The sequence below is a fragment of the Melozone crissalis genome, unplaced genomic scaffold, assembly GCF_028551555.1.
Source record: "Melozone crissalis strain CALT ecotype California unplaced genomic scaffold, PUWL_Pcris_2 ptg000042l_1, whole genome shotgun sequence".
In the NCBI taxonomy this organism is placed as follows: Eukaryota; Metazoa; Chordata; class Aves; order Passeriformes; family Passerellidae; genus Melozone; species Melozone crissalis.
The window spans coordinates 17,899,150-17,925,943 of NW_026535820.1; the positions used below are offsets into that span (position 1 = coordinate 17,899,150).

Consider the following 26,794-nt stretch of genomic DNA (forward strand, 5'->3'; position numbering starts at 1 on the left):
TGAAAATTAGTGTTGAATTTTCTTCATTAATCTTGTGGCGGTCTGGATGCTGTAATGGCAGGATTATCAAACAGTGAGTGATGATTTAAAATAAGCAGTAAAAAGCTCTTGCAGAGCAAGCAGGTAGCCAAAAGGCAGAAAAAGACAAAAATTCGAGAGAGGTAAGGTTTGAGGTTGGAGAGTAGGAATCTTTCCCTGATTTTTGATGCCTTTCCTGATGACAGTCTCAAGAGGCATGTTACAATCCCACAAATTACACTTTCCTGCTCCCCTAAATAAGACACTGCTGTTTACTGCCCTTTTTGTTAAGCCCATAATATAAATAAATTCAAGTAGGATCTTCATTTGTTCAGTTATTGCTGAGAAGAAAAGCAGACAGGATTAAAATGGTGTCTGTGTTGCGATGATTGCCGTGCTGGGTGCTAAACTGATACTTAAATAGTTGCAGGGCTAGCAGCAAGTAGATACATATCTCAAATTTTTCACTTCATGTGCTCCTTGGGGTAAGGGAGTAAAATCAGTATGAATAAAATGAGGTGCAGATCAAGTATTATAACACTGAAGTTTAACACTTCTTTGTGGTAGTATATATGGCATTCATGTAGTGCCAAATTCCATTGCTTGGTCTTCAGTCAAACGTTATTTTATGGGAAGGTGCAGATTTCAATGAGAATCACTCCATCAGTATTGTTTCTTCAAAGACTTTTTTATTTAAAGTTGCTTTGAAGTAAGACTTGTAGATCAGCCTTTTTAGTGGCTGAAGTTACTTCTGCATTCAATATTTTTAGGTCCCATCAAAGCAACTTCAGTTCTAATATCTACCAGTCCCATCTTGCTAGATTTAAGTGGCTTTTTTGTTTTGTTTTTTTCCATGCAGGTACTGCTCATTATTCACCACGAGTGTGGATCTGAAGAAGAGTTAATTACCTCTATTTTTTTGAGTATGTTTATACTTCAGATACACACAACGTAGTCTCCTTCCCTATTAGATTCTTAGAAGGTAGTTATAAATTTTTTTCTAGTATCCTTCTTGTGGCTTTAACAATTATGATCAGTAACAAAATAAACTATTCCTTACATTTTGGGCAGCTGCATGCCAGTCAGTTCACTTAGAACCTCCTGGAGGTCTTTCGCATGCCAGACTTTTAAAACTGAGTGTGTATTTGTGGAGGTAACTATGTTAAAAAGAAATCTTCTAATAAAACTTAGGGCTTTCTCATTCACTGGACTTCAAAAAATAAGTATTTACATGGTTTGGAAATCAGTATGTGAGCTGAATTTGTTAGTTCTGTTCTAAAATTGAGTTTGCTCTGCACTTCTGGGGGAAAATCTAGTTGGGAAATTGTAAGGTGCTTTCACATTGTTTTTAGATATAGTTAGGTTACTGTATAAATTATTGTATAAATAACATATTTTATCTGTTATGCTTATTTTAAAAGGCTAGATGAAGTTTACTTCTCTAGCAAAGCAACTGCTAAATTATGTCAAATCTGCATAAATTCAGTGTCTAAAACAATAATTTGCCACTTCTGTTTGTAAAAGTACATCATGTATATGATTTAGATAAGTGTTTGTTTTATTTAGGGTTGGAAAAAGGAGAGAATCTTGGCTGAATATCCTGATGGGAAGATAATAATGGTTCTTCCTGATGACCCAAAGTATGCACTTAAAAAGGTATGGTGAGAAGGACTGGACTTGTATGTCCTGCTTTGTGTGATGTTTTCATATAAGTAATGAGAATGTTCCTGGAAAAGTTTGTGTTAATTACATGTGAACAGTTGAAATTGGACTCAAAACTGCAGTGGTTCTGTTCCCTTTTCCTCAGAAGGTCAGGTACCTCACTCTTAAGCACTGCTGGTTTCTTCATAGAGAGGCCGGGTCTGGGCAGGGGTGGGAAGAGCATCAGCCAACTGACTTCTTAAAGTTTGGGGTTGGTTTGTTTTAAGTATCCTTGCAGAATGTCTGACAGATATTTTATGTAATATAAACTTCCTGTTTTATTTAAATGCAGTGAAATTTATTAACTTTATAACATAGCACAAATGTGGCACCATTCTCTGGGTGACTTTCTGATAAAAACAGAATTAGGTAGAAAGTGGCCTTAAAGTCATCTAGTCTCTTGCCATGTCCAAAGCAGAATTTGCTCTGATTATGATGCATCTGACGACTTTCTAAAAATTCTACCACTAAATGTTTGTCTGACCTCTTCAGACAGTATTACAGTGCTTTGCTAACCAGAACATTAGCATGAATGTCTGTCTTAACAGAATCTCCATACTGCAATTTAAGCTCATTAGTACTAATCATTCTGCCACAGCTAAAGAAAACATTCTTCTTTTCCTCCTGGCAGCAGATTTTTTGTGCCTGAACAAACTGATTTTTTTTTAGCTTAGGGAGATTGACTGGATGTGCTGGTTTTTTTATTTTATACTCCTAAATAATGTATTTTAGAGCTCCATTCATTATCATGCTCTCTTCTAGCTAATCTCCATTTGTGCCATGACTCAAGTCTTCCATGAAGCTCTAAAACTGGTCCCAGCACACTAATGGGGACTTAAAGCAGTTGGTACTTCAGTGTCCTGCTGGCTAACCTGTGTTCATACATCTGAAAGTGTCATTTCACTGTACCCTGGCACTGACTCAGCTTAGCTGGGGATTTGCTGTGGCTCATGGCGACTTTTTACAGTATCCCTGTCACAGGGTCACAGAATGGTTGAGGTGGAAGGGACCTCTGGAGGCTGAATGGATGCCCAAGACAGCTCTTGCTGTTGGTGTGGCTGTAGCAGGTTTCTTTAGTCTAAGTTACTGAATTAAAAAGAAACTACAGGTTTTCACATTTGATGCAGATAAGTTTATTCTTTAAGTTTTATTTTTCTTGTGGGATTCCCCTAATTTTAGTACATTAGTTGTACATTCATTTTTAATATAATGGCTGCAGAAAAAGAAGGAAGACTGTAGCAAATTAAGTCATTTAGGAACAGAGTTCTCTCTAGTTCTGTGTAGCTGAAGTTGATAGAATCTTACAGCTGTCAAAAGCATGGGTGCCTGATTTCAAGAATAGTTTTACTTGGTGTTTCAGATAATAGGATGTGTCATTAAATGATTAGTACCTGAAGGTGAGAAAATAGAGAGTAATTCATACCTGTTAAAATTTATTTTTAAAGCATTTTTAACCCAGCTTTCTTTACTGTGTGGGTGCCTGTTTATTGGAACAGATTGCCCAGAGAGGGTTTGGAGTCTCCCTCACTGGGGATATTCAAGCACTGTCTGGATGCAATCCTGTGCCTTGTGCTCTGGGATGGCCCTCCTTGAGCAGGGAGGTTGGACCAGATGTGGTACCTTCCAACCTGACCTGTTCTGTGATTCTGTGATACAGCATCAGTAATTCTCCTTGTGCATTTCTGCTCTAACTACAACTTGCCTTCAAGAAGCTTATGCCATTTATTGCACCACAGGTGAGGGCACCTTGTTTGTCTTACAGGAGATGAGGGATGATAGAGGCTGTTCCAACATCCAGATGTAGGTTCAGGAATGCCTCAGTAAAATATAAGCTCATGCATAAGCTTTCATTTATGTTCATGCTGGTGTTTATCTATTTTTGCTAAACTTGCTAATACTAAACAAAATTTTATTTTTAGTTTCAGTTGCTCTTTGCAAATCCAGTGGATGAGTAAAAAGCTGAAGGAAAGAGGAAATAGTTACTCCTTTAAAACAAATGCCTGTATTTTCTACCTGCCTTGGCACTGTGCCTGCTGGTATCTGCTCAAAACCCTTAATGGATTAGTTCTTTCAAGACTTCAAAAATAACAAAAAATCCTAAACCTGCTTTAACTTTCCTTGGCGATCTAATTGACTTCAAAAATATCAGAGCTCACAGTTTGATTATCTGCATTCTCTCTATTAGCCTCTGTCTAGTGAAGTTTGGACTCAATGGAAGCTGACTGAGGGGTCTCTACTCTTCCTATTTCCAGACCAGTATTGTTGAAGGAACATTTATGCAGATGATGTGTTGCAGGTTACTTGGGCTGATCCTTAACTTTTGGAATAGATTTCAGTATTCTAGATACCCTAATACATTTCTGCAACTCTGTGATTTTAATGGAAATTTATAAAAATGTGCATTTAGATGTGTTTCTTATACAGCATTTACAATTATTTTGACAGGTTGAAGAAATCAGAGAAATGGTAGACAATGACTTGGGATTTCAGCAAACTCCTCTCATGTGCTACTCTAGAACTAAAACTCTTCTTTTTATTTCGAATGACAAAAAAGTCATTGGCTGCTTAATTGCAGAACATATCCAGTGGGTAAGTGATTGAATTAGAGAAAGATAATCTATGTCAGTGCTTAATAACTGTTTTACACAGCAGATTATTACTCTGTGTGTGCCTGTTCCACAGAGGAAGAGACTGGGTGGTTGGACCATTCTGAAATGTGGTTACTCAGTTTTGTGTGGTTGACACTGAGCAGAGACACATGGATGGTGTCACACTTGGCTCAGACCTCATAATTTAAAAACTTGATATAGCTGAGGGGTGGAATTTTTCTTCCTCTGCTGTTACACAGCTCTGGCTGTGCTCTTGCTTGTCAACAAGCAGGTTCGACTCCCTACCCAGCAGAAATCCAACATGGATGAAAGAGTGGATGTTCTGTATGATTGAGTTGAATCACCACAGGGTCAAACAGCTCCACAGGAAATAAATGCAGAGGACAGAACTGCACTGGAAGGCAGTACAAGAGGTCATTGTAGTGCTAATCACTGATGTCACATAATCTGTCTCTTCATTCCAAAGTGTATTGTTTTCTGTTGTCCCTTGGGATTATCAGACAGCAAGCAAAACAGTCCTAGTCAAAGCCAGAGAAATTGATGCAAACACTTTAATACAGGTGGTAATAAGGTTTGGATTGTTTGTTGCTGTTATTTTAAGTGAGAGAAACTTCAGAGGGTTTTTTCTTTATTTAATCTTTTATAATTTTCTTGATTTTTGGAACTGTTATGAGAAATTAAATGAGATGCAAAAATACAGTCTTTTTGGTAAGGCATTTTAGCAGCCAAGTGTGTTTAACTGAAATAAATTAAACATTAATTCTTTTCTTCAGTCATTAGTGATGCTTTTATAAAGCAATGAATGTTTTTTACATCATCTGCAGGGCTACAGAGTTATAGAAGAGAAGGTTCCAGAAATCAGTTCAGAAAATGAGAAAGTGATATTTGAGAGACAGAAAGCGTGGTGCTGCTCAACTTCTCCAGAGCCCGCAATCTGCGGGATCAGTCGGATCTGGGTGTTCAGCATGATGCGCCGCAAGAAGATCGCTTCTCGCATGATAGAGTGTCTCAGGTGAGAGGGCAACATTCCTCAGCCACACGTGGTTTACACACAACTCCCTGCAAGACATTGATTGTTATGTCTGTCCCAAGCTTGTATTTCCAAGCTGCTGGTGCTGCTGGAGGTATGGACTTGAGCACAGTTGACAGTTCCAGTATTAGGGGGAGTTCAGTAACTAATGTCAGTACATTTGAGTGTAATGGTAACGAGTCACCCTGGCAGACTCCGGGGGTAATTCCTCCACAGTAATTATGAGTAAAGGACACAGGACTGTCTTTGGTCCAAGTGTGAGATTACCCATGGACTGGGACCCAACCATTGGCTGATTGTCCATTACTTAGAGGTAGCAAGAAGGAAGCAACAGAGACCCAGTGCACCAAACTATGGGTGTAGTCTGGTGGTTCCAGCTGTTGTTATGTTTTAGCTCTTTTATATATACTCAGGTTCACTGAACCTTCTGGATATTCTCAGTTTCCATGGAGCTTTAGTAGCTAGTGGTGTGTATTCCAGCTGAATGTTTGAGTCCATAAAAAGGACTCAAACATCTGTGCTATTGTCTAGATAAATGTTAAAATGTTGAATCTCCAAACCTTAGGTTTCTTTCCAAGAAGTTTAAATGTCAGTTCTGAGTAATGGCAAGAACTGCTCGAATCTTAACGATGGCTGGGCTGTCAGGTTTGTGCTCGCCTCATCTTTTTGGAGTTTCTAAAACGGCTACTGCTGCCTCTGCCAGTCCTCACCCCCTTGGGTACTTGGAAAGCTCAGCAAAGCTGTTTTGCCCTGCACAATTCATCTTGCCCAGCTGGTGGAGCAAATCATGATCAGATCATGTTTTGGCTGACCTATTGACAGTAAAGCTGTATTCACAGAAGTATATTAACTTCATGATTTGCTTATGTTTTTGGCAGATTTTTAATAGTGTGTTCTGTAGCTTCCTAGAAACTATTTCTAAAGGAAAGATTTCTCTTCCAAAATGATGCTGAAGTTACTTCCTCAGCTACAGCCCTAAAGGATCTTTAGAATAAATTTTGATGACCCGTTGCAGTTAGTGAGGTCTCAGTTTTCCTTGTTACTGTGCACAGCACCTCCCCTTTTGCTGTGCTCTGGTGCTTGTTTGGCCTTCCATTAGCTCACTGCTGTATTCACTAAAAAGTTTTGCATTATTTTGGTGCATTACTGGGTTATAGAAAGGTCTGATAAGCTCTAGAGCTGGTGTTGATGAGGGAGCCTAGGAAGTTACAGAAGGCAAAGGAAAGGAGTGAGACTTGCTTTGGGATGGCAGTAAGCACTTACATCTGCTCAGCTGCCTAAACCTAAATATTTTCCACAGCAAAAGGTACTTGGAATGGGATAATTTTGGTAACCAGCTAAATCCTGACTTCAAAATGTTGAAGGCATCATAACAGACTGAAGTTCATTTTGAGAATGTCTGCCCCATTTCACTCAGGCTATCACAGTACCTTGGAGTCACAGAAATCCACTCGGTCTTAACCTTGCAAAATCATCTTCCTGAACACGTGAAAGAGAAGAGAATAAAGCTGGTAGTAATTAAAAAGGATTTTGTTCTTTCTATCTTTTTCTCTTTAATGTATTTAATAGTGATGTCCATATGAGTGAAACTCCTACTTGCTCTTCAAGTACATTTCTGGTTATTTTATAGAAACTAAAGAACTTAAGTCTAAAGGGATTTCCTTCTGTTTCTAAGGATAAAATAACACCTCCCTTTAACACAAATTGAGGTCTTAAACCCTGAATTCGGTTTTCTAAAATGGCTCACGCAGCCAGCCAGGGAATTAGAATGCTATCACTTGATTCCCGCTCTCCTTTCAAATAAGACTAAAACATATAGGAAATACTCTTCATGAACAAGTTAATTCTTTTTGTATAGTTAATTACTGAATGTGTATGTAGAAATTATGCCTTGGGGTTGGTCCCTTGAGGCCCCTCCATAAGCACCCCAACTTGATTAATAGCTTGTTTTCATTCTGAGTGATTGTAGGCGCAGCCCTAGTGCTCTCATTTCTATTAAAAAATCTTTGGAATGAATTCAAACTTTTTATTTTAAACTCTGGATTTGAACTCTTGATGTAACTGTTATGTACAAATATTCCTTCTAAAACACCAGACCCTTATAAAACCCTCTCTCAGAGCCAGTGGTCCTTCTTGCTCTTTGGAAGGAGGAGATAAATCCTGTGAATAGACCCATCTCCTCCTAACAGAACTTCTTCCTTTTGAGTGTCTGTGCCACTTAATTAATGGTTTGTCACCTAACAGCATAAATATTTTTCATGATTCTCTGAGGGTAATTATCATCTTTTATTTTTTCCTTTTCCCTTTTTTTAAACAGGAGCAACTTCATATATGGCTCATACTTAAGCAAGGAAGAAATTGCTTTCTCTGACCCCACTCCTGATGGAAAGCTCTTTGCAACACAGTACTGTGGCACTGGCCAGTTCCTGGTATATAACTTCCTCAATGGACAGCACCAGACTTAACTGCTCTGCAGGAATTCCATTTTTATTGGAGACTTCTGCCAAACTGCATGGAGTGGGTGCAGACCTTCAGCAGAAGCCAGGGCCATTTTTATTACAGTGAACTCAGGACTGGTAACAACCAAACGGTTGTACTATTTTATTAAAATTGTAAACAATGCAGTAATAGGCTAACCTTGTTTTTTTAAAAGAAAGATATTTTATTAACTTTTACAAAAGTTTGATTGTATTTTATCTAGTTATTCATGTTTACATGCAGCAGAAAATTGTTCATAGTGGACTGTAAACTAATGCAAAGACTCTAGTCTGGCTGACGAGTACATGCTGAAGTTCTTACTGAGGTGATATACCAGTGCTTCCCAGTACTGGAGCGCTGGGCTCCTGCCCCAGCTGCCACTACCAGCACTTGTCTGACAGAGTTCCAGGCTGTGCCCAGTGGAACTGGGGCAGGAAGTGTGGGCAACAACCCTCACAGGCTGTACGGTGCCTTCTGGGGTGCCCCTGTACCCTGCTCCCGGCACCAGCATCAGAATCCTGATGTAGCCCCTGTCCCCTTCTCCCCCAGATGAGTTTTGGAGTTAAAGGTGGAATGAAAAGCCCAAGGACTGGTATACTCGTCATTCTTCAAGTATTGTACTGAGTATATACCTTTGTTAGTGGACTTCACTTTGATACTTGTCACTCCTTCATAAATCTCTCCTCTTTCAAAGGGTTTGTATGTTGAAAAACTGCTGTGGCCTTTCTTGATCTGTACATAATGTAGATAGATTAAAAATAAAATACTTGATAGCTTTTTTAAAGTTACTCTGTATAATACTAAGTGTGAATGAATCTTTACTGTATTTCTTATTTTTCTTGGTGGGAAAAAAATAACATGCTCATGATCAGTGCCCCCAGGAGCTCTGGATCAAGACCACCCTTGTACAAGGTTTATAGTGAGGTGAGTGGGGGGGCCTTCAGTCTTGAGTAACAGTTTAAAGCCCTAATGGAAGATGGGAAAGATTTAGCTAAGGTTAAACTTAGCATTTGTTTCCATTTTGGAACCTGTGTGCAGTCAGGATGTGCTTGTTCATGGTGTGCTGTCCTTGGTCTAGAGCTAAAGCAAAGACCTGGCACCACATCCCAAACAATACTCAAGAGTACTTAAAGCTGGAGTAGCAGAACAGTGCTGGATTCTGGGCTGCAGAGGCTGTTTGTTTCCAAGCTGCCATGTGTGATTTTCCTGGGGACTGTGAGCAGCCTGTAAAGAGCTTTGTCAGAAAAGTGGTGCAGGTGCACAGGAACTCTAGAAGCCATCCTCTGTGGTGGGCTCAGAAAGGAAGAGCAGGACCCATTAAGAGAGAGGCAGTCTGGAATGGTAACTTAATATATTCAAATTTAATGAAAGCACATTATAAACATACCATAGCCACAACTTCAGACAGTTTCAGTTCATAAACAGTAACATGAGGTAGACTGACTAGTGAAGCTAGATTCACCAAGTTTTTGGTTAAGAAAACTTTACACTAGGAAAGCAACGTTTTTAACCCTCTTCCAAAAGTCACAAAAAGCAATTACATAAGTTAAGCAAAAAGCATCTGCATATGATTCTTTAAATCTTAGTTTACATTCAGTTTTAACCTGTGAATAGACAAGCACATCTACAGGTAAAATATAACGCTGGCCAGTTTTCATACATTCATAAGAATGGCCTTAATGGCAAGGCTTAAAACCAAAATGGAATAGCAATCATGTGCCTGTCAACCAAGGGTCTCCTTGCCAGGAATTCACAGGCAGCCAATTTAAAGTGTTCCATGGGACAGGCCTGTGCTGTTGGGGCTGGTGTAGTGCACTCTGGCCACAGCATTACCAAAACTTGCTTCTGTAGGGGACAGCACTAAGGAAATGGGTTTAACTATTAGCTGGTAAAGGCAGGCAAATACACTGATTTTCTAAATGCACTCTCAGCCCTCAGGACCATTTTGCTCTGCTCCACCAGTGGGCTAGCTCCTGCTGGTAGTCTCAGCACCTGGAATTTTAAGAACTTAGTGCAAACATCAAATACACAAACAAAAAGGAAACCATTTTTGAACATGTAATACCTGACACTTTTCTACACCACGCTAAGACTGGGGGCTGGCCTTAAGTCCTCTGGCAAAACCAGAGCTACTGGAGTACATTCAGGCATGTAGCAAATGCTGCAAGAATCATCTTGTATATCCCTACATCTTCCCTGTGTTAAAATAGGTAAGGCAGGTTGTATCTGAAGGAAAATAAAAATAGATTTACTGAAAGGAGGGGTTGTTCATGTGAAATTTGCTAAATTTACAGCATCAGAAATAATGCTACATCAACACAGACATATGCAAACCATTTTACTTTGGCCTCTGTCAAATATATTATGTTTATTCATCTGTAAACATCTCTTCGCAAGATAAAAAAAGTTGCTTAATTAACACTATGCCTTAAAAAAAAATGCAGTTTTGGCAGGTCCTTCTGCAATGACTGCAAGTCAGGTATAAAGATGCATTAATTTCATTGTTTTTTTGGGGAGTAAATTCATATTCCTGAATAGCCTTTAAGAACACTGCATTTTTCTTACTGCTAGAGGGTGTCACGATGTGCAGAAAGACAATTGTTGGGAGGTGTGTGTGCAAACCTCAGTGAGACAACACCTGCTGAGTGTGAGGGGAACAGAGCCCTGCTGCATCCACCTCTGACAGCCAAATGCTACAGCATTGAGTTAGTTCTGGAACACCTTCACAAGGAGCAGTATTGCAGCTGGAAATACAACAGTGTGTGGCTGCTGCAGAGCCAGTGTTTACAGAGGTACGTGGATGATGGTTTCAGGTGATGTGGTCACACATCTCTGCTGCTGGAGAATCCCTCCTGAGCAGTCCCAGCTCCCTGGGATTTCTCCTCTGCTCCCCCCCTTGGAGCTACTGTGGAATACTTTCTGTTTCTCTTGGGTCCAGCTCAGGCACTGTTACTCTCCTGCACATTACTTGGTGTGTTGCTTCATACAGGTACAACTCAGACCTGATCTCAGCTCTGCAGCCAGCTGGAGTTGAGTGTAAAGCAAACGGAGAGGGAGTTGCAGGCAGTCAGTCCACCACAAAGGCACCGGACGAACAGGAGGATGCATTTCCAAACACAAAGAGGGATGGACTGCAAGTTTCCAAAGCTCTGAGGAGAGTGAGAAACTGAGGGTGAATCGCTGGGAAGTTACTCTGGCCTCTAATTGAAGAGAGAGCAGCTCTGAGAAGCCTTTTGCTTTGGGCCCTGGAGCTGAGGAGGGGGTGCCTGCTGGGGCAAACTACCATTGCTGAGGGTGCACAGTGCCTGCCATGCATTTGCCCATTTGTTCAGGTTTAAGTAGTAAACTTCGAACACCTGTGGAAATTTTGCCAAAGACAGTTTCAATACGTACACAATTACAAATTTTAAACTAACACTGCACAGAGAACAAGACTATTCCTCGTAATACAAATATCTACTTTATATTGTAGTTTCAAACCCCTGAGTATTCCTGTACCGCAGCACAGAGCTGAAGAGACGTGGTGGGCTCTCCACCTATCTTCGATAAATTCCACATGCTAGGGTAACACATTCAAGCTTACAGCTGCAAGAGGGGAGCAGCGTCTTCCCCTAACTCAGCTGAATATAAAAAGGATTCTTCTTTGACAAAACAACATCCTCTTCCCAGATCCTACAGCTTGGTTGGCTGTGTGATTGGTGTCGGTGGTTGTGAATGATGTGAAAATAAACTGGAATGCAGGATCCTTTAAATCATAACCGATGTGGTAATTTTACCCCAAAGAATAAAGCTACTTCAGAATATGGGGAATCCTTTAGAGCAGTCAAGATAAATATTGGTTGCACTTTGCTCCACAGTGATTGTACTTTTTTAAAAAAAAAGTTCTTTTTTTTTTTTTCTTTTGTTAGCGGTGTCTCAGCGAAGCTTATATGTGGCGTCCCGTAAGGAAATAGAGTGGTTCATCATCACTACTGTTTGCAGTTTGAAACTCATCCCGAAGTCGGAACTGCCACTCATCCTCCAGCTCCAAGCGGACTATTGTCTGCCGTAGCGAGCTTCTGTCTTGGCATATGACACACAGGGTGGCACCTTCAATTGAAAAGCACGTTAGATTCTTGAGGTACAATAACAACTCATTTCCTTCACTGATTTTCCTAAGATACTTTAAAGAAATCTCTGCTGCTAGGGAGTAAAAAAGTAGTATTAGAAAGGTCTATCACCAATTAGTGATATCACCATCAGCCAGTGCAGGCTCAGATCAATCCTTTGAGCCTAAGGACAGAAATGAATGTGTCCATTTGCAGGAAGGCACAGACACGGAGAAGCGAGCATGGTGTGGGATGTGCTTTGGATCACAGGATGTCACTACCTGACAGCAGGGTTAATATCATCAACTGCAGCAGACAGAACATTAACTAGGTCTTTAAATTACTACTGATAATTAAGCCCAAATAATAAAGCCTACTTTTCTGTTTATTTCATAGGACATTTGGGTTTGTAGAAGGTCAATGATGAAATTCTACGAAGCCAAACCAGTCTCATTACTGACTTAAGAAAATCTGCTGACTTCCTTAAGTATGAGAGCTGCCCTAGGTAAAGCACTCTGAGTCTGTAATTTCTTCTGTGGCTTGACAAATTTACAAACTTTGTTCCACCTGGTGTTATACATGATCATTTAATAAGCAGGAGAACTGGACACCTTCAGGACCATCCCCAACGTGTCTTTGAGCCTTCTTCCTCTGTCCCTGCCCTGCAGGGCCCAAGAGGCCAGAGGAGCACACTTCAAAATGTGGTTCTTGGAACTGGCTGAGGGTCATCCCTATGGTAACCCTGCACATGGACCATCCTCAGTCAGCAAGAGAGGGAAATGGCTCAGCTGTGCCACCCCAACTGCACTGGAGCTCTGCAACACACTTCAGCATTACTGAATTCCTCTGGCAATTTGCTAATTGCCAGCATTAAGACAAAAATAAAGATTTTTATGAGGTTTATCAAGTTCTGGTGAGACAGATCAAATCATCCTTCAGCTAAGAGCCTTCCTTATTACAGAACTGAAGATTTACTGCCATTATAGACTGATTGCCAGAGCAGAATTTCCCAACCTCATCACTAACATCTGTGCTCGCAACTCTCACAAGTTGCTGACTGCACAATTCACTGCCTGATTTCCAAAATCCTTGCTGATGTCCCTTTAAAATAACTTAATGAATGTCATTTATCAATGCTTACCTAAGGTTCAATTATCTGCCAACAGGAACAGAAGTTTCACACACCCCTCAAAAACCACTCCATCTATTTCTTTTGAAAACAGTGCCAAAACAAACTGTGAAAATAATGGCGCTGTTTAATCAAGCGTTTTATTCCTCTGCCTTTGCCTTTTCATCCATGCTATTATTAGTTGGAGAGAGGCAGCAGGATGCCCAGCAGAGAAGTGAGGTTACCTTTGAGAAACCTGAACCGCTTGAGGAGGTCTGCACCGACGAAGGAGTCGCAGAGATAGAGCAGAAGTCCACTGAAGAACACCCCTTCACAGTTGACATTGACTGAGTGGGGGCGAGAGCTAATGTAGCATATGGCCACCTGAAACACAAGGGGGAAAGAAATGTCTCAGAAATGTCTAAGGAAGACTTATATGGAATGGAATGTAACTTAAGTGATAACAGGCAAGTCAGCTGGTGCTCTGATAAAAATCCAATCCTACAAGATTGCAGTACTGAGCAAATTTTCCAAAGAAGTAACACACAGAAGAAACCTCTAGATTCAAATTTGGTCACCAAGTCTGCAACACATTATTTCAGGGCTCTCTGTAATTCAGTTTGATTTTTTTTTCCTCTACAAATTATCGGCTTATAATGACTGTATAGATTATACAGGTTATTCTAATAAGGATACATTTATCAAACAAAGTGATTCCATAAGTGGGGGAAATCCTGATGCTTGTGGTTCCAAGCACTCTTGTGTCTCAGTGCTGTGATGGCTGTTATATAACAAAGAGTGCCGCCTCTATCTTACCACTGACCTCCATAAAATTTGTCTGAACAACACCCTTGCTAGACACGGACCCTGCTCCAGACCCAGTTCAAGCTGATCATTAGGTTCAAAAATTCTAAACTCCCCACCTGCAGACATCTAGAACATATTTGCAAAAATCTAATTTCCTTGAAACCCAGATTCATAAAAAGAGAAGAATCAAAGGATGAACACCAGGTTTTGTCAAGAATGGAATCACTTTTGGGTTTTTGCTTTGTATGAAATATTATTTCAGACAGACACGCCCAATTCCTCTGCAAATTATGGAATTGTTTAGGTTACACTCATTGAGATCCCACTGTTATCATGGGTCCATGAGATCCAAGATCCCTGACTCCAACTGTTAACCCGGCACTTCCAAGTTCACCACTAAACCATGTCGCCAAATGCCACATCTACACATTTTTTAAATTCCTCCTGGAATGGTGAACCCACCACTACTCTGGGCAGCCTGTTCCAGTGCTTGACAAACCTTTCCATGGAGAAATTTTTCTCAATATCCAATCTAAAGCTCCCTTGGCACAGCTTGAGGTTGTTCCCCCTTGTCCCATCATTTGTCATCTGGCAGAAGAGGTGGATCCCCAGCTGGCTACACCCTCCTTTTCAGGTGGTTGTAGAAAGTGACAAGGTCTCTCCTGAGCCTCCTTTTCTCTAGGCTAAACCACCCCAGCCCCCTCAGCTGCTTCTCATCAGGCTTGTGCTCCAGACCCTTCACCATCTTCACTGCCCTTCTCTGGACACAGTCCAGCACCTCAATGTTCTTCCTGAACTAAGGGGCGCAAACCTGAATACAGGATTTGAGGTGTGGCCTCCCCAGTGCCCAGTACAAGGGAATGATCCCCTTTGTGGTCCTGCTGGCCATGCTGTTGCTGATCCAGGCCAGGATGCCATTGGCCTTCTTGGCCACCTGGGCACACCCTGGCTCATGTTCAGCTGCTGTCAAGCACTGAACAGCACCCCCAGATCCTCTTCCTTTGTGCAGCTTCCCAGCCACTCTTCCCCAAGCCTGTAGCACTGCGTGGCGTTGTTGGACCCAAGTGCAGGATCTGGCACAGCCCAGCAGTCACATTAATCCATCACAGACCTCTGGTCTCTACCCACACCAGCCAGCTGGAGGGTTCACCACCAGCTCCTCCAGTGGATTGGTCCTTTACTTCCAGCAGCAGAATCTGTTTGAGACCAAAGTCTTCCAACGCCACCCTTGATGCTGAGGAAGGGCATTTCAACACAACAAAGATATTGAAGTAAAGGTTTGCATTTCCTTGTCCCCACCATCCCTGCAAATCTCTTGTACCTCCAGCCCAATGTTCAGGTAGCAGTCGATGGCCAATACCGGGTTCTTGAAGTTGTGGATGGCCTTGGGGAAGAGTTTGTAGGTTGCATGTTGAAGGAATTTCTCCAGGAGGAACTGAGACGGGGCTGCCAACAATGTGTGCTCGCTGTCAGGGGCACAGACGTACTGAAGAGGCATTATTGGTGCCACGCTGTCTGAGACCTGCAGTGAAACCAAGGGGAACCCTTTTAATCCACCTACTCTGTGTATTTGCTCTGCTGGAGTTCCTCTAACTGGGGAAGGGACTGGCATGACAGAGCAGGAAGAGAGAGAAGAGGAACAAAAGGATCAAAATTCCCCACTCGATTTTAACACAGCACCAAAGCACAGAAATAAATTAATTCCTCATTCTGCACTTGCTGTGTACTTCTGTGGGTATCTGCTTGCCTAAAGAAGGGACATAAAATGTGGACTTCAAACTGTCCCAGTGGCCTTCATCCTGCCTTGCTTGTGGGCATTATATGATATTACATACTCCTTGTGTGGAGTCACCCATAAAAAGTGTTTTCAATGGAGTTTTCTCATAGGCCAGTCTGTTACTACAGATTTCACTGCAACCACAAGAAAAGGAAAATCAGAAAAGGATCTTAAAAAATACTTAAACCCAGAAATACTTAAACCCAGAGTTTAGTCAGTTAAATTGTGAAGTACTGGAGGTGTCTTTTTTAAAGGAAGATGGTGTGGGATGTGTTCAAAACCACCAGGAACACAAACTGTAAGATTCCTAGATTAAAGACAATCCTTTGAAATACATCTCCATAGGCATAGGTGTAACATACTCTGTGTAAAATATTTTATATATTTTTAAAAATACTTGGATTTCCTGGGGAGATTTCAGAAGGTTGTAGTTTTCAGAGCCTTTCCTCAGCCCTCTTTTTGTTAGGACGTGCAAGAACTGAAACTCATCAAAAATCAGCAAACACCAAAAACTTGTAGCTGTGCTGAATTTTTAAAACTGAATCTGGTACAACTTGCTTGCTTTGCATCAGTCTGCAAAATCTTCCTTTATCAGAGATACCACTGAAAAACTACACCAAACTCTTCCCAATCTCAGTCCATATTCTAATAGATTAGGAGTATTTGTTTAGTAATTTATAAATAGCAAAATGTTTCTCATTTTCTATTGCAGCCCTACCATGGATTAAGCCATGAATGTCAGATGTCAAATAAGTACAAAATAAATCTAAGAACTAGAGAATTAATTATTTCTAGGGAAAACTGATTTTATCCCTTAAGTACACCAGACTTACCATGATTTTTGGCTTAACAACAAAGTCCTTTTGTCCTCCAACCTGAATATGTTTCTTCATGACACTGAAGTTGTTGAAGCGGCAGATGAGGAGGCCACTGCTGTTGGTCCTCAGATTAAAATCCACATCTTCACAGAAGTACCTGGACATTAAACACAAGATCACTAAAGCAGCTGTGTGGCTGCTGTGCACACCCCCTGCTGAAATGCACCACTGTGGGCTCAGCAGAGATTTTTGGAGATCATCTGATATGGTGCCACAAATTTTCTGCAGAGTTCCAAAGACTCATTCCTTCAATGTGTTCCTGGTCAAGGAAAGCAGCTGCTGGTCACCCTAAACCCAAACTAGTCTTCACTTTTCAGCGTGCCTGTGTGCTTCTTCCCCACACCAAATCTGGATTGCACTCATGCTCATCACACACTGGCATCAATCATTTCCTCCCCACCCTTTACTTTTTTTTTTGAAATTATTTTTATGTTGGGGGTTTTTGTATTACGTATTTTGGACTTGGCAGAAGCTCTGCAGTGACCAACTTCCACCTCTGAACAAACCAGTTCCATATGACATATTTCTCCATAAACTGGAATTAGGGGAAAAATATGGCTTTAACAAATACTTGATTATGGGAAAAAAGCTGCTGGGAAGTAATCCTAGTCCTCCACTATTCATGATGTTGTTCATTTCTATGGGCTGACTCCCACCTCATGATTCAATCTGACAGAGAATGTGAAATTAAGAGCTACCAGAGTCACACCAGCTTGCACTGAAAGGCCACAGTTCCTCACTGAAACACACAGCATCCCTGAAAACAGCAGCAGGAGCCAAAGGTGAGAAGCTCCAGGGCCATTTATGGCCAGCAGAGACAGGGTTTATTTGGAACTCACTTGTCTGGGGAGAAGAATTATTGGGTATTTCTTCAATCTGTGATGAGAGCTAGCAATAAAGGCCCATGATATGGGTGCTTTATTGCAAATGCTTTAGGATGAAGTCAGATGAGAGTGGGGGTGGGGGGGTGGGAAGGAAGGAAGGAAGGAAATAGTAGAAAGTAATTTTTTCATCTCTTTTTCTTGCAAACTCAAGGGGCAAGAGGGAGGACAGCTATCTCTGAAGGAAATACAAGGAATCCCTCCCTCTAGGCACTCTGGAAACTCCCCATTCTTCCTGTAACTGATGCCATTTTGGCTCCTTTCTTGTACTTTTGGTGTCCCAATTATTTTTTTTCTCCTCAAGTTTCTTCTTTCCTCACTTTTTCAGCCCTCTGAAGCCCTTGCTTGCCCTTGATCTGTCTTCTCCAGGTTTTCTTGGCTTATAGCAGTTTTATTTTGATGCCTTACTCATTCAGATGAAACATATATCACGTTGTGTTTTATTTTTGTGATTTTGCACTCATTACCTAAGGTAGGATATTTTTGTTTATCTCAACAGCATTCAGAAACATTGTGACAAGGTTGTTATCAAGCCAATATGCTATTTTTCCACAGATATATATGTGCTGCCTACCTGTTTAGGTCATATTGCACATTCTGGGTCAGGTCTATGTTGAGCAGTATAAAATCACGCACATGGCACCTGGAGAACGGAGCCTTTGATTTCCTGGTGTTCAGCTTGCTGTTCCATTTCTGAACACCCAGTATTGCATAATGAACAATTTTGGGGGTGGCTTCAATGTGTTGGAGGACACTTTTCAAAGACACATTCTTGCTGAAACTCCCAGGCTCCAGGGACTGGCTGCAAAACATGATCATACACAACATACAAACATATTTTATTATCTTTATATTACATACACTGCAAATACATACATGTGTGTGTATAAAAAGGACCAAAAAATTACATTGACAACTGAGAATGTTTACTCCAGATGATGTAAAAATATGTACATAAATGAAGACTTTTTAGCAACAGGCACATAATTTCACCTCATCAGGGCAACCATTCAGAAAATGAGCCTTTCAGCAAAGTAAGTTCTTACACAGCAATTTAAGAAGGGAAAAGAAGTCACCTTACACATCATTTTTGGAATGTTATTTTCTCTCTACTGGACAGTGTAAGCACTGAGAAGGTCAAGAGCTTAATGCCTTCTAAGTTCCCCAAATAAACTGTTTGCTCTGAGAAACAGAAATTGAATCAAAACAGAGTAACATATTGAAAAATCACTCAAACACTGGCTAGAAAGAAGGGCGGCTCTGGGCAAAGAACAAACACAAGCAGAGGTCTGTTGGAGGTACTGACACAGATGTAAGGGCACAGTCATGTGGAAGTGTTCAACAGCAGGTGTTGAACTGAATGCTGGTGGCCAACAAGACCAACATTCAGCCTTCCTACTGCTCTGATGCTGGCATCCCTGCCAGATGTTGGAGCCTTGGTCACAGATGTGCTGCTGGCAGTGCTGGAGCAGTGCAAGGAGCCAGCGTGTGTGGGCACCAACCTGGACTGCTCGTGGGGGCTGTGCATGTTCCACAGGACGCAGGAGTCGTCCATGACCACGATGAAGGGCCACACGCACTGGCGCTTCACTCCCAGCTCCTCCAAGCGGTTTCGCTCCAGTTCCAGGTTGTGGTAGGAAAGTTCCTTAATAAGAAACCTGGCAGCACCTGAGGAAACACCATAAGGAAGATGTACAGACATCTTTATTAGACTTTATCACTCTTTCCAGAGAAAGGTAGCACAAACATCTGCAGTCATTACTCTTTCTGAACTTAGTGGTCATATCACCTTAGTTTGAAAAGAAATTTGTATGTCCTTTTTCAGTGTGATTAAATCTAAAAGGCAGATTCCAAGAAGATTGGATGCTTTAAGACACTCTTCAAAACACAATTCTCTGGGTATTAATGAAGTAATTTGAACCAAGAAGGGGCTAAAATTCTAAAACTGAAGCTATGTAAAACTTCTTGCAGAATAAACTCAGCATCCATGAAAACAAATTCCAAAGTTCAAGACCCCAGTGTTCGGCTGCAGTTAATATTTACCTTCTGCTAACAAAAACATTGCAAATTGAATATGTGTAAAACATCTAGAATTTACACAGCAGAGTTGAGTAAAATGAGTGAATAAGGCCCATAAAACATCAGACTTTAAGCTGAGGAGGCAGTGATCCATGCAAACATATATTCCATGCCCCTGACAGCAGTTCTTCCATATTTTTGCACAGACATTGCTGCTGTTATCACAGCAGGTATGTGAGGAGCTGCTGCATTTCCTGCAACAGCATGATCCACATTGTCCAACATAGATTTTGGTACCTTCACAGCAATGCATTGATGGTGTCTCTTACCAACTCCAGCGTTGTTGAACATGCCTGGCAGGACAAGCATGATGTGGTTGGGCCAGTATTTTCGGTAAAGTGGCATTTCATACTCCTTGACTACCAGGAGGTGCAGGTGGCTGATGCCTTCCATGGCATGGTAGAGGTTCAAGAGCCCATGCTCATGACGCCCACTCGATGGGGTGAAGATAGGACTCTTGACTGCATTCAAATTCTGCTGGAACACAAGGTAATTTGGCAACATTAGGGTGAAAAAGCAGATTATTCCTGATAGGGACTTCCATTTGTTTTTTTTTTTACACCACATTTTCACATCACTGATTATTGCAACACATATGAACTGGACGCTAGGAACAGAATAAAAGGATGTTTGCCCTGAAAAAACCCATTCTAAGGACAGTCAGGAAGGATTTACACAAAAGACTTTAAAACAAAAAGACAACAGAAAAAACCTCCCCCCATTAATTTGCATATGTATTGCAAGCTGCCTTCGTGCAGCAGATGGGTGAGAGCAGCACAGGACGCACCTTGTCAGAAACGAGTGGGAGTCGCATGCTTTCGAGATGCTTTCCCTGTTTGCTGAAGACAAAATGGTTCTCTTTGGACTTGGGGATTATAAAATGCAGCTGAACCTCTTCTCCCAGCATCGAGGATGAAAACGTGAATGCATGCAGAGTGGAGTCAGACACCTGAAGACAAACAAGCAGCAAAAAGAGGTTTCCAAGCAGGTAACACGTAAGGAGTATGTAAGGAGGAGTACTTCTGAGGCTATCCAGTACTTTCAGTCACAGTACTGGAAGCCATCAGAGAAGAACATCCAAACCACTCTTTCAGTAATAATTTTTCTCACAATAAGGTACATTATTGAGGCCTTGCTATTAAAGGAAGCAGCTTTCTGTACCAGTAATGGTCTTTGGCCAAACTGGACTCTTCTGAAGTCCATTTCAGCTAAGAATTATTTCTCAGTATTTACAAAGAGAAGTCAAATATACAGATACATACACACACACACACAAACATGCACACATACTAGAAGAACTGTCCACATCAATTTACCTAGAAGATTCAAAAAGTAGTGCAGTATGTGGGGGTGCCTCCACAGCAGCATGCACTGTCATTCAGATACCTCAGTAGGAGCACTCCTGTATTGGTGTCAGTATAGTATTTTTCCTGTGGCAATACTTTCCTAAGTAGTAGTGTGACCAAAGCAGACCACACCATTAACAAGCCTATGAAGAATTTGGGTGAGTTTAAGTTTGCCCAGCACTTCACTGAACCATGTAAGTGCATACAAACGCCTACACAGCTGATAGATTTCATCCTACAAAAGCATCTGTCTTACTACAAAGTCAAATCACTTACTCTTACCAACGAGCTTCCCATAATCTTTTGCTAAAAATTGAAATAATCAGCCTAAGATGGAAAATGCAAGCGACTTTATTTAGGTTTTGTTAAAGCATTTAAGAATCCCTCTCTCTTCATAATGTTTGCTATCCAGTGACTCCCCTTTGAAAGTGTAATTTTCCTGAGCTTAATTATCTTAATTCTATATACACAGCTCACACTGGCACATAGAAGTAGATGTTTATATTTATTAGTACTAGTTATGTTTAACCACATGCACAAAGATAAGTGGAGGGAACAACAGATGTCCTTGGGGAGGATTTGCTTCTGTCAACGGACTTAATGAAGCATGAGGTTTGGATCAGACCTGCTGGTGCTGCTCTGAGGGAACTGGCATTGTGCACTGCCAGGTCAGGGTGTCTACACTGCCATATCTTAATAGCAAGTTTCTGGAAAACATTAGCGAGCAAGGAATGAATGAATGGAGATAAGAAACTTCCAGGTAAATTCTGCTGGTGGTTAAGAAATAATGTGTCAGCTATTAACCAGGAATAATCTTACTTGCCAGTCTTCTGTGAGCATAACTGTTTGATTTAGAAATGAAAGGATTTTTTAACTAAACAGATTAAAATGTTCATTTCTGTCCAGTGACTCATAAGCTACTGCTGAGAAGGATGCACAGTTACATACAAAGAAAGGAAGAAGGAGGTCTTGCCATCTCCCATCACAGGTGTGGATGGCTGGCATTTAGGTTAGACAAGCATTTCCCTTAATTTTTACACTCTTCTCCCCTGAGACGCTGGAAACCCTCTGGGCAGGCTGAATAATGCTTTGGCTTCAGAAAACTAATCACAATATTCACCCTTTGCCAGAGGCAGCTGCAGAGGAAAACTGCTCATGCAGAACGTGGCAGACACAGTTGATGCTCCTGGGTCTGTAGCTCAATATCTCCCCTGAGAATGGAAGAATTAAACAATTCCATCTGAGGCAAGGTGGATGAGTGGAAAGCATGAATCCTGAGATGAGAGCAGTATGCCTGGAGAGACCACAATAAAAAACCAAGGATGCAGTTTACCCTTAGACCTTGACACCAACCTGTGCAGCAGGATTAATGTCCATGTACTGATGGCACTGCTCACAGTGATGGAAGGTGTTGTAAGCTGCATATTTAGTCAGCATCATGGACACGGTCTCCCTTTTCTTAGATTCTTCTGATTTTGTTTCTTTGCTTGCTTCTGTGCACAAAGAAAAGAAGTAACAGAAATTTTAGGAGCATTAAAAAACAGAAATTGTGATCCTGGTAAAAAATGTGAAGAATACATAAATGTATTTTTTCAATTTCATTGTGGCGATTAAAGGTTCTTGTGAACTTGTGGTCAAATGAACCAATAAACACTGAATCTCTGTAGGAAAGTATTCCTTAGAAAGTCTACATTTTACTTACCTTGTTTCACTCTTGAGAGTTGCTCTGTGTACACAGGACTTATATTTCTGTACTTAGGGTCATGTACACTCAAGTCAAAAGATATTTTGCTGAAGATCTCAATGTCTGGCCAGTGGTCATTGCTAGACTGAGTAACTTCACAGTTTTCTGTATGATCTGCAACAACACACTTCAGGTAAGCAGAATCAGATACCCACCAAATAATGCTTATGTGATGGTTGCTGCTTTACAGTTGCATTGGAACTCACACAGGCAAACACACAGAGAGCAACATCTCTGAACATCATAAATACTACCAGTGAAATTACAATCCACACAAAGCCATTTCAAAGAAATGGCATTTCCTTAGAAACTGTGTGCAGGAGAAGAAGCTTCCTAAGTATCTTTCATGCTGCTGAGGTGTAATTCACTCTGGTTTAAGCTTAAAATGCTCAGATGAATGGTCCTATTTGTGCAGAAGGCACAGGTGTAGTAGTTTAGAGCGCCTCTGTGATGGAATGAAGAGCACTGGGTAAATGAGAAGCAAAAGTATCCAAAGGCAGAAAGATGAAAGCAAGGAAAGAGAGGCTGTGTATATTTATGAGCTAGTAGCTGGTGGTACATGATAAAGACAGTAGAAGAAATGCTCCTATTACAGAATAGGATGTGGCTAGGAAGGATCAAATGAAACTCTTCTGTACTGATCCAACAGAGATAAGTCTAAAGTAGAAAATCAAGTTTAAGCAATGGGAATGGTAGAAAACACTGGCCTAAGAAAACAGCTTTGGAATGCAGCTTGAACATGAGTTAATTCAGATTAAAATGAGATGAAAGACTACTTGAAAATAGGTGTGTAACTGAGGTTACTGATTTTAGAAAAGTGAATTCAGGGGAAATGAAGGTTGGGTCTACAGACAAGCACAGGCTCACCATACCCTGATGCAAGAGGAGAGACAGTAATCTAAAGAGCTCTGAGTCCATTACTTTGACCTGGGTAATATTCAAAATTTGGAGAGGGTGAAGGAAGTAATTAAAGATGTTGAATTAAATGAAAAATGTGGTAAAATGAATATAGGTTGACTAAATAAATCCTGTGTTACTTTCATTATATGGCTATGAAATACCTATTCACTGAACAAAGGAAATGCAATGAATCTTATCCTTCTGGACTCAAGTACTTGGCATGATACTATAGGACAAATTATTAATGCAGCTGAAGAAAATGGAGAATGGTCTGTACATTGAAAGAGTTGACTAAATAAATAGAAGATGGCAGCATAAAACATTGTAAGGCAGGTGAGATTACCAGTGAAGTTAAAAGGTCAGTAGAGGGGCACACTGATTAATATTTTCACTATTCTCACCAGTTTAAACAAAAAATTGGTTTAAGTTTGCTGGTGGCACACTCCTAAGAGTCATTGTCAACATGGAAAAGGAATTGCTGGACAGAATTCAATGGCCTCAACAACTGTGACAACAAAAACTTGGTGATATTTAACAGAAAAATTGTGAGTCATATGTACATTAAAGGATTAATAACAAGCATTTCTGCAGCAGTTGGGAACACCTTGGAAATGACAGAGTTGCTGAGAAACCCTGGAGCACCAGCTAAGCATCAATGCCACTGAAAAGGGAGAATGGAAAAGACCATTCACAAGTTTCATCAATCATGGGGCTTTCAGTGGGGGCAGGGAAACACATGAGCTGCGTAGGCTGGGTTGGTTAAACATTCAGTTCTGCTCACCCATGCACCAGAAGGATAAATTGAAAATAGATGTGCAGGCCAGAGTACCAAACTGATAAGGAGAATGAAGAGCCTGTCATTTGTGAGAATCCTGTAAGAAGGTCCAGACTACCTAGATGAATGCTGAAGGGGAGGTAAGATAGTTGCCTGACCACTCCAAAGAAACAAACCTCAAAGAAGAGAAAAAGTATTTTAATTTAAATTATTATGTTTATACATAATATCCTAAACAGAATGTGTATAAATGGGACAGAAACATATTTGGAGTGGAGAATAAAGTAGTATTAAAAATAATGAGAACACAAGGGCTCTGGAGAAGCATTCCAACAGAAGTAGTGGGAGCAAAAAAGCCGCAACCAAAAACCCAACCAAACCCAAACTGCTCTTCTGCTGGAGCTCCATGCATTCCTGGCAGGGGTGTGACACATTGCCATGATCTCAACAGGCCAGTCAGCATGGTGCAGAACATCTCCTGCATTTTCACATTTCATCCCAAGTTTCTGAGGTACTTTAGTTCAAATAACAAGGGAATAACTGCCCCCAAAGCTCAAAATCAAAGGAAAATATATTTTTCGCTTTTCTCTTTTTCCTTTTTTGCATTAATAACACTGTAGAACAGAAATATTAGTCTTTTCAAAGGTCCAACAGCAACTACATTTTCAGAATGCCAGTCTAATGATCATAAGAATTATGTACCAGAACACCATGAAGAGGACTAATTTTTAAAAGGTTTTGCTTTTCTCAAGGCAAAGTCCTGCCATGGCAGTTAATGGATCTGTGAGATCTGACAAATGAGCACAAATCCAAAGAGGATCCCATTCCCCTTTATCCTCGGCATAAAACCTGCAAACTGCAGACAGGAGACAATCTTACTGAAAAAGGGTACATAACTTCTAAATAAATATAAGTAATAGTTAGGTTTCAGCCAGGAACAAAATGTTCTTAAATGTCCTGTCTGCTTAAAAGCAGCCAGCACTTAAAAACCTGCAAGGAGAGAGAATATGGGCAGATGCTGCCCATTTACAGCTTTGTGCTCACTTTTGTTTGAGTTCTACACAAAGGTATCAGCCCAAAATACATTTAATAGTTCTCAGATAAGCCCATTTTAAAGTCCACTTTTTTATCAATGTATACTGAAAAATATGCAGACACCAATGGAGAGGACATGTAGTAGGTATAATTCATAGTCTTCTAATGAGCCTAAAAACTTCCTTGCTGACTAATACACAACACAGACTCTTTATGACACACCTTAAGAATACCTACTAAATACTTACTGGCATTAATCTCTTCTTCATCATACACATCTACTTCCAGCAACCGGATCAGCATGCGGAAGAGAATCCTTAGGAACTGCAAGTATGAACCAGTCTTTCCAACCTGAGCCAGAGACGGAAAAAAGTCTAAATGCCAACCCAAAGTACTACAGCGGAAGTTTGGTAAATTTCAGATAAATGCCTCTGGGCTTACCCCAGAGCTCTGTGTTCAGCTCTGCCTGAAAACACTGCAAGATGTAATATTGCCCACTATACTGAAAACACTAACTAAATTGGTCTCTGCGCACAACCTGGTCACAGCCTGGGTCACTTTGGTATGCAGGGAGATCAGCAGTGATAATTGCTTCTCTCCTGATGACAATGTTACGCCCAGTGCCACCCACATGTGTTTCACTTAGGCTAAAACATGACATAAAGCATGACCCTTCCTCTCCTTACCACTTTCAGCATGGACTTAGCCTTAAAATTTGACTTTGATTTTTGACCTCAGAACACATCACTGCAAACTTGGTCCCCCTCAGACTGCTCAAAAGGCAGGAGGAACTTACTTGTGGTGGCCCTGTCAGAAGCAGCCTCCGAGGGTGGAAAGTCCTGGTGCCAGACGCCTCGGCCTGATTGCTGAAGTCCGCGTGGTGCTGCCGGGCCGTTGTCCACTGCCTGTAGTACAGGGACTGCTCCTCACTGCTCATGTCCTTGTGCAGCAGAGGCCTCAGGGAGCTCAGCCAAGACACGTCAGCGTGAGGCAGGAGGGAAGAGGAGGAAGGCAAGTTCCCATTTTTCTGCGAGCTCAGGAGGCAGTAGGCGGCTTTGGACAGGATGACGATGCGCGGCAGCGCCACACGGAGGGCCTTGCTGTCCTTGGCTGACTGGGCAGGCCACTGGAAGGTCTGGGAGACTGAAGACAGCGAGGAGAGCTTGGGAGTGGTGCTGCTGGCCATCTGGTTACCCAGCGAGTCACACTCCTGTTTCAGGGTCTCTCTGGCTGTAAAGCTGGAGTAAGCTCCCTCGTCTACTGAGCTGTGTGCCACAGCCTGGAAGTTCAGGGATGGCGCCTGCTTCTGAGACTTGTCTGCAGCACTCGAGGAGCTCACACCGTTGTCAGCCAGGGAGCCTGGGAAAACAAACAGCAGGCAATGAAAAGTTACTGACTGATGAAAGAAGTCCATTAATTCATTTGATCTATGTAACAATCCTAATGCACAAACATTTCTGTTCAGTGAATGCTGCTGTGGTTTAGGTCAGTGTTTCACCATGTAAGAAGAAATCATTTACATCTGTCTGTCCCTTTGGCT

The 26,794-nt window shown here is 41.3% G+C and overlaps 2 protein-coding genes across 7 annotated transcripts in view; one reads left to right on the top strand and one right to left on the bottom strand.

The window, feature by feature from the left end:
• The window catches only part of ESCO1 (establishment of sister chromatid cohesion N-acetyltransferase 1), a 33,003-nt gene extending 24,390 nt beyond the window's left edge, over positions 1-8,613 (top strand). For 2 of the 3 annotated variants that reach the window (XM_054285116.1, XM_054285117.1), the window contains 4 exons: positions 1,585-1,674; positions 4,165-4,308; positions 5,153-5,340; positions 7,676-8,613. In XM_054285116.1, the coding sequence (XP_054141091.1) occupies positions 1,585-1,674; positions 4,165-4,308; positions 5,153-5,340; positions 7,676-7,823 (570 nt within the window). In that variant the 3' untranslated portion in view covers positions 7,824-8,613. Of the gene's footprint in view, positions 1-877; positions 1,001-1,584; positions 1,675-4,164; positions 4,309-5,152; positions 5,341-7,675 lie in introns of those variants that run through there. The other variant, XM_054285118.1, reaches the window with a different exon arrangement.
• Positions 8,614-9,178: 565 nt separating this feature from the next.
• Positions 9,179-26,794, bottom strand: part of GREB1L (GREB1 like retinoic acid receptor coactivator) — a 132,781-nt gene continuing 115,165 nt past the window's right edge. For all 4 annotated transcript variants that reach the window (XM_054284611.1, XM_054284612.1, XM_054284609.1 and 1 more), the window contains 12 exons: positions 26,051-26,613; positions 25,503-25,605; positions 22,503-22,658; positions 22,154-22,293; positions 20,242-20,403; positions 19,724-19,928; positions 18,878-19,043; positions 17,950-18,177; positions 16,450-16,591; positions 15,161-15,361; positions 13,278-13,416; positions 9,179-11,925 (listed from right to left, as the gene is read on the bottom strand). In XM_054284611.1, coding sequence (XP_054140586.1) covers positions 11,762-11,925; positions 13,278-13,416; positions 15,161-15,361; positions 16,450-16,591; positions 17,950-18,177; positions 18,878-19,043; positions 19,724-19,928; positions 20,242-20,403; positions 22,154-22,293; positions 22,503-22,658; positions 25,503-25,605; positions 26,051-26,613 — 2,369 coding nt within the window. In that variant the 3' untranslated portion in view covers positions 9,179-11,761. The remainder of the gene's footprint in view (positions 11,926-13,277; positions 13,417-15,160; positions 15,362-16,449; positions 16,592-17,949; positions 18,178-18,877; positions 19,044-19,723; positions 19,929-20,241; positions 20,404-22,153; positions 22,294-22,502; positions 22,659-25,502; positions 25,606-26,050; positions 26,614-26,794) is intronic.